This window comes from Poecilia reticulata, unplaced genomic scaffold (assembly GCF_000633615.1).
Source record: "Poecilia reticulata strain Guanapo unplaced genomic scaffold, Guppy_female_1.0+MT scaffold_280, whole genome shotgun sequence".
NCBI lineage: Eukaryota > Metazoa > Chordata > Actinopteri > Cyprinodontiformes > Poeciliidae > Poecilia > Poecilia reticulata.
In genome coordinates this window covers 75,709-82,154 of record NW_007615059.1, presented here as the reverse complement: position 1 = coordinate 82,154, position 6,446 = coordinate 75,709, and the positions used below count along the sequence as shown (strand labels likewise).

The window sequence follows — 6,446 nt, the reverse complement described above, 5'->3', positions numbered from 1 at the left end:
ATATATTAATGTGTGTGAGAAAATGTGTCAATGGCAGGAATCAACTTAAAATACTTTGTAAGACGGCAMTTTATAAAGTTCGGTCCATTCACTTGTATTAGCTTACTGGCACATATTCCACATTCAATATGGCGGACGCTGTTACGTATCGCCGCAACGGGTCGTTTTTTTTTTTTTTGCCTTTTTATATTGATATTATTTAAATGCAAATGTTTTTGCAATTATTTTTCCAAGATTGGGGGGGGGTGAGGGGGGGGTCCGCCCCCCTAGGATTTACGCATATGAGTGTATATTTACACTTGGGCAAATACATATTTTGTTCACTTAAGGTATACTTTTATTTTATATATTTCTTAAAAGTGTATTTTGGTACAATTATATTTAAGTATGTTTAAAGTTATGTCAAAATTGGTGCAAGCATAATTTAAGGATACTCCGTATATATTTATAGTTAGTACACTTAATACCTAGAATACATGAAATATACTTACACAAATGTAAGTATTTGAAATATACTAAAGTACACTTTTTTTCCACTAGGGATAAAGGTAACTACTTCATGGAAAAGAACCTATCACGGGTTCTGTTCGGAACGCAACCCCCGCGAAAAACAGTGGATCACTGTACTTAAGATTATACTAAAAGTTTAATATACATTTTTAAGAACATGTTTCTAGTACTCTTTTTAAAATATATATTTTTGGCACACCTTCTAAAGATATTTTTTCTAAAATATATTTTAAATTATATTTAAAGTACATTTAAATATACTTTAAATATATTTATACTTTAGTAATCTTTATTACTAAGGAATTTATTACTAAAATTATACTTTGGATAATCATTATAAAAATACACTGCATGTTCTTGTATAAATGTACATTTTAAAAATATATTGAAAATGTATACAAATAATACTTTTGTGAAGTTGTACTTTTGGTAATATTTTCAAATAGGTTCTGTGTATATTTTAGTAGACCTTAAATATCAAAATAAAGTGTTTAATTGAAATACTTTGCATAATTAGTGTCTAAGTAGATGCTATTTACAAACTACAGATATTATTGAAGTGTATTTATTTTGAGATTTATTAAGGAGAACCTATTTGAAAATATTACCAAAAGTACAACTTCACAAAAGTATTATTTGTATATATTTGTAATATATTTTTAAAATGTACATTTATTTGAGTAAATATAGATTTTAAATGTACATTTTAAAAATATATTGCAAAGTGTATACATGCAAAGTGTATATTTAATATCCATCCATCCATTTTCTTACACCCTTGTCCCTCAGTGGGGTCAGGAGGGTTGCTGGTGCCTCTCCAGCTAAMGTTCCGGGCGAGAGGCGGGGTCACCCTGGACAGGTCACCAGTCTGTCACAGGGCAACACAGAGACAGACAGGACACACAACCATGCACACACACACTCACACCTAGGGAGAATTTAGAGGAACCAATTAACCTGACAGTCATGTTTTTGGACTGTGGGAGGAAACCGGAGTACCTGGAGAAAACCCACCATGCACAGGGAGAACATGGAAACTCCATGCAGAAAGAGCACGAGCCGGGAATCGAACCTAGAACCTTCTGTGCAGCCTTATTTTTAAAATGATTATCCAAAGTATAACTTTAGTAATATAATTAGAATTTATTACTAAAGTAATAGATTCTTTAGTAAAAAAGATTACTAAAGTATAATTTATAAAGTATATTTTAGAAAAAAAATCTTTAGAAAGTGTACCAAAAACTAATTTTTAAAAAGAGTACTAGAAACATGTTCTTAAAAATGTATATTACACTTTTAGTATAATCTTAAGTATATCCACTTCATAACGTACTAAAAATGTACTTAAAAATGCAGTCTATTTCAAATATACTTAAGTATACAAATTTTTTATCCAGGGTCCCCTTGTGTTTTTTTTTAAGAAATCTGAATTATTAAGCCTGCACAGCTGCACCTTCTGAGTCTATTTTGGTCTTCATGACACGAATAAAGCCAGGAGGAACTGATGACACCATCTCAAGCCTGGCTCCATGGCTTATCCTTGATTTCTGAATCCCACTTTTGTGAAACATCCCCCTGGCTTTTAACCTATGAACACCTTTCCAACTGTCAAGCTTGTTGGTAGCAGCATGTTAAGATGTTTTGTTATTGGCACATTGGCAAAGTGGARGACATAATAAAAAGGGACTGCCTCCAAGTTCTTGAACTTTTCAAATTAATAGAAACAGACCCATTAAACAAATTAGAATATGTGAAAATATGTTCACATAGTGAACATATTTCACTATGTGAATTAGTGAAAAATGTTACATAGATGAAGTACAAACAGATGGATGTTTGAAAACCTTTATTTCTATCAATTATGATTTTTCCACTTACAGCCACTGAAAATATGACATTTAAAATATTACATTAGACCATCCATCCATTTTCTTACACCCTTGTCCCTCAGTGGGGTCAGGAGGGTTGCTGGTGCCTCTCCAGCTAACGTTCCAGGCGAGAGGCGGGGTCACCTGAACAGGTCGCCAGTCTGTCGCAGGGCAACACAGAGACAGACAACCATGCACACACACACACACACTCACACCTAGGGAGAATTTAGAGAAACCAATTAACCTGACAGTCATGTTTTTGGACTGGGAGGAAGCTGGAGTACCTGGAGAAAACCCACCATACACAAGGAGAACATGCAAACTCCATGCAGAAAGACCGGGGCGGGAATCAAACCCAGGACCTTCCTGCTGCAAGGCAACACTACCGCTGCACCACTGTGCAGTTAGACCAATAAAAAGCACTATTTTTAAAAACAGAAAAGTGGTTTTAATGAGAAGTATGTTTAACACCCATTTTAAAAGGTTGATCTTTTCAAAAGTGTCATGATGCGTGTTTAAATCCAGATCCAAATGCAGCACGCAAGAGACATAGATCAGTTGTGGATATTTAATGAGCAAAAACAAAACCCAACTTACAAAAATAGAAAGTCCAACAGGAAAATCCAAAACAAGGCCAAACTGGAGACACAAGGAGAACACTGGGAAGCCAAGAAGAAGAGAGGAGAGTAACAAGATGAACTGGCAACTACTGACTGAAAGAGGGTGGCTTAAATACTAGGAAGGAGAAATTTGAACAGACCTGGGCTGATGAGTAAATTGATTGCAGGTGTGAGTGAAGGCAGACTGAGGAGAAGGGGAGGAGAAAGTGACACAGGAGAGAGAGGCAGGGAACAGGAAATCTAAGATTAAAGAATAACTTGGACTAAAGAAAAATGAAAAGAAAAACAAACCTATATTCACAAAGGAAGAACAGAAGTGGAAAACACGCAAAATAAATAGAAAAACCTAAGGAACACCAAAAATCCAAAACCAAACTAAAACAACCCCAGAGCCCAACAAAAAGGTATTTTTAATCTGATAAACAAGACTCATTGAGACACGTATTCTAATTTATTGGATATAAGTAGATGGTACACAAAGTATCATTCAGGAGCGTGATTAAGAGCCCAAATATATCGAGAGATTTATACAAGTGATGAGTATTTGTAAACTTCTAAGCTCCACTGTGGTTACATAAAAAATTTAATTACATAAAATTATTGTGGCTTTCCTTCATGCCATCCTTGGCCACGTCTGTGACATTCTTCAATGCTTGATCTGCGAGTGCAAGAGCCAAAAGCACACAACACAGGGAATGGTCAATGGACTGAACTTACAGTATATGGCGCTTTTCCAATCATTTGACCACTCAAAGCTCTTTACACTAGAGTCACATTCACCCATTCGCATTCGGGAAATGTTTTAACCAGATTGTGTGGGCAACAGACAAAATAACTCCTTTTATTTGCTTTCACAATATGCTCTTTTCTTTAAAAGTCTCTTCTCTAAATGTCTTAGTGTTGTTTATTTACATTTTTGCCGTAAAAAAAAAAATAAATCCATTGATGTACTCCACCAAAATAAAATAAAGTCCCATTTTTTCTCTAGACTGTAGTTTTTACCTGGCTTCTTGACTCTGATGGTGGTATGGGGGAATTTTTCTGCCATAATCCAAGAGCACACATTTTCAGTCTGAAAGCAGGATTTCATCTCTTTTGTTCTCAAAACTTTTAATACTTTTGCTTACATTTTTATTTTGAAAGCAGGACTTCATATCTTTCTTCTCAAAACTTGTAATGCTTGTACTCAAAATTTCTCCTCGCACTTAGACTTAGTCTCTGCTTGGACTCTGCTCACTTTTGGAAACACCTATTGGCACAGTCACCTGACAACCTCTCAGCCAATAGAATGAAAGTGTTGTACTGGGCGTGTTTGTTTTCTTCTAGCGGGTGTGCCTGTGTGGCTACTATCGATTGTAGCAAACTGTGCCACCAACTGGATGTAGGGAGAAACAATGACATCAGCTTCCTACTCCGTAGTACATTAAACATCTGCCAGCAGTGTGCTACTGATCACTACAGGAGTTTGTCTCACCAATCACCATGAACAAAAGTATTAAAAGTTTTGAGAACAAAAGACATCAAATCCTGTTTTCAGACCGAAAATGTGCGCTTTTGGATTGTAGCAGAAAAATTCCCCCATATGGTGGCTCCCGACTGGTCTGCAGGAATTAACCTGAACTGGTACCAGCTTCTTTTCATGGAGAGGGCAGTTAATCAATAGTAAGAATTACTCTGTTGTCCTCTTTGCCACTGTCAGGGAACCTRGAGACAAATAAGCAGCATTAGGAAAGAGTTAGTCGCCATATTTGAGGGGATAACACTGAGTTATACCAATACCCTGTAATAGAAAATTTAAGTTTAACTTTATTTCACTCACATTTTATCTAAATTTGGATTGATAGTGTTTTGTGTATACGAATGCTTTTCTTTAATGTTTTATCACTGTAAGTGTGAGATCATAACGTGTGATAGGACAAACTGTACATTGTAGAAATATGAAATTTGGTACGTAGTTAGATCTCACTAAATCAGGAAAAAAAAGTCTTTTGGAGTTATGACCTAAAATGTACAGGGAGTATGATCATTTTGAGTGAAAGGGCAAATTTTGGCGTTTTTTTTTTGTTTTCACACACCTTGAACATTAATAAACTCCTCTTCGGGATTTTGAGCTATCAACATCATTTTTGGTCTGTGTGCAGATAAGAGGTGAGGCATTAAAAATGATCAAAATCGCACGGCCAAGTGACTAACTTAGAGAACTCACCAAAGCAAACCAGTGTTAGAACTTTCATATGCAAAGGTCAATTGGCATCAAACCTGGCATGAATGATCCTGGTTGGATGCCTGATGGTCCTATGTCACCATGGTGTGACATTATCACACTACGATGTTCTTTTTTTACCCCGTCAAGTTGGATATCATTTTGGCCCAGCCAGGTGTAAAGGACAGACCAAATTTCCCAAAATTGATCAAGATTATTCTTAGTAAAAAAGATAATTTTCTCAAGTGCAAAGTCAAAAGTTATTTGTGAAATGCATTGTGAAATTCCACATAACGTCTCTTTCTTCCACAAGGATAAAATACAGGGTTAAGTCACTTTGTTTTTACTTGGAAAGCTCCATCTCTGACCCACTTGAGCTAATTAAGATAATCTTGTGTCAGAAGACAGAAAACTAGTCTCACTTGCCTTAAAGCACGAAGAGTTTTGGTGGTGGGTGTGGCCACTGCAATGCAGTAAAGTCACAGCTGATGCCGTTGCCATACTTTTGGCTCTAAATTCCACATATCTCCTTGTCCATCCCCCAACCGGAATGCAGTCCAATATTTGGTGGACGCATATATGGGACAAACTTTCTGCAATATAGTGAAGTCAGATTTACGAAAGATCCAATTATTCTGAATGGCTCTTTACTAAGAAGATAGGACTGGAGCCTCACTGAGAGCTGTTCTTTGTTTTAGTAATGTTCTGCGTACACTTCTGTAGCTATTATTTTATTTAATTATATACATTGATATTTATTTATTTAATTAGCAAATAAATAAAACACGAGAATGGAAGAGCATGCAGAGCATGCTCATTGCTCTTTGATTGTTTTTGTCACCTGTAATGGTGGCAGACATTACAGCACTGTGCTGCCTGGCTTCATGCAGTGGGAAAGAGAGTGAGAACAGTCATGATGCGCATATTGTGCTTGGTTACTTCTGCGCCTTGGTCAGTGTTCATAGTTGAGTGTTGTTTACAGTTAATGCATTGTCTTAATTGCTATGTTTAATGGTGCAGACAGTGGTGGTTTCTGACATGTGCAATAGTCTCCAAATTACTGGAGACTTGTGATGTACTGTGTGTGCAGGAGACATTCTTAGCTAAACAGGACCTGGAGAAGCTGAACTGCATACATAAAGACTTTTATGGCGCTGGTGAATCCACTACCGACCTTAGCACCAGAATAATTCGGGGAAGGATAGCCGGTGGTGTTGCAATATTGTGGCACAAAAAATATGA

At 36.4% G+C, this 6,446-nt stretch overlaps 1 protein-coding gene across 1 annotated transcript in view; it reads right to left on the bottom strand.

Moving 5' to 3' along the window:
• Window positions 1-4,107: 4,107 nt before the first annotated feature.
• LOC103460734 (protein FAM19A5-like) overlaps window positions 4,108-6,446 on the bottom strand; it is a 61,305-nt gene continuing 58,966 nt past the window's right edge. The window contains exon 4 of the mRNA XM_008403020.2: window positions 4,108-4,705. Within this exon, the coding sequence (XP_008401242.1) occupies window positions 4,697-4,705 (9 nt within the window). The 3' untranslated portion in view covers window positions 4,108-4,696. The remainder of the gene's footprint in view (window positions 4,706-6,446) is intronic.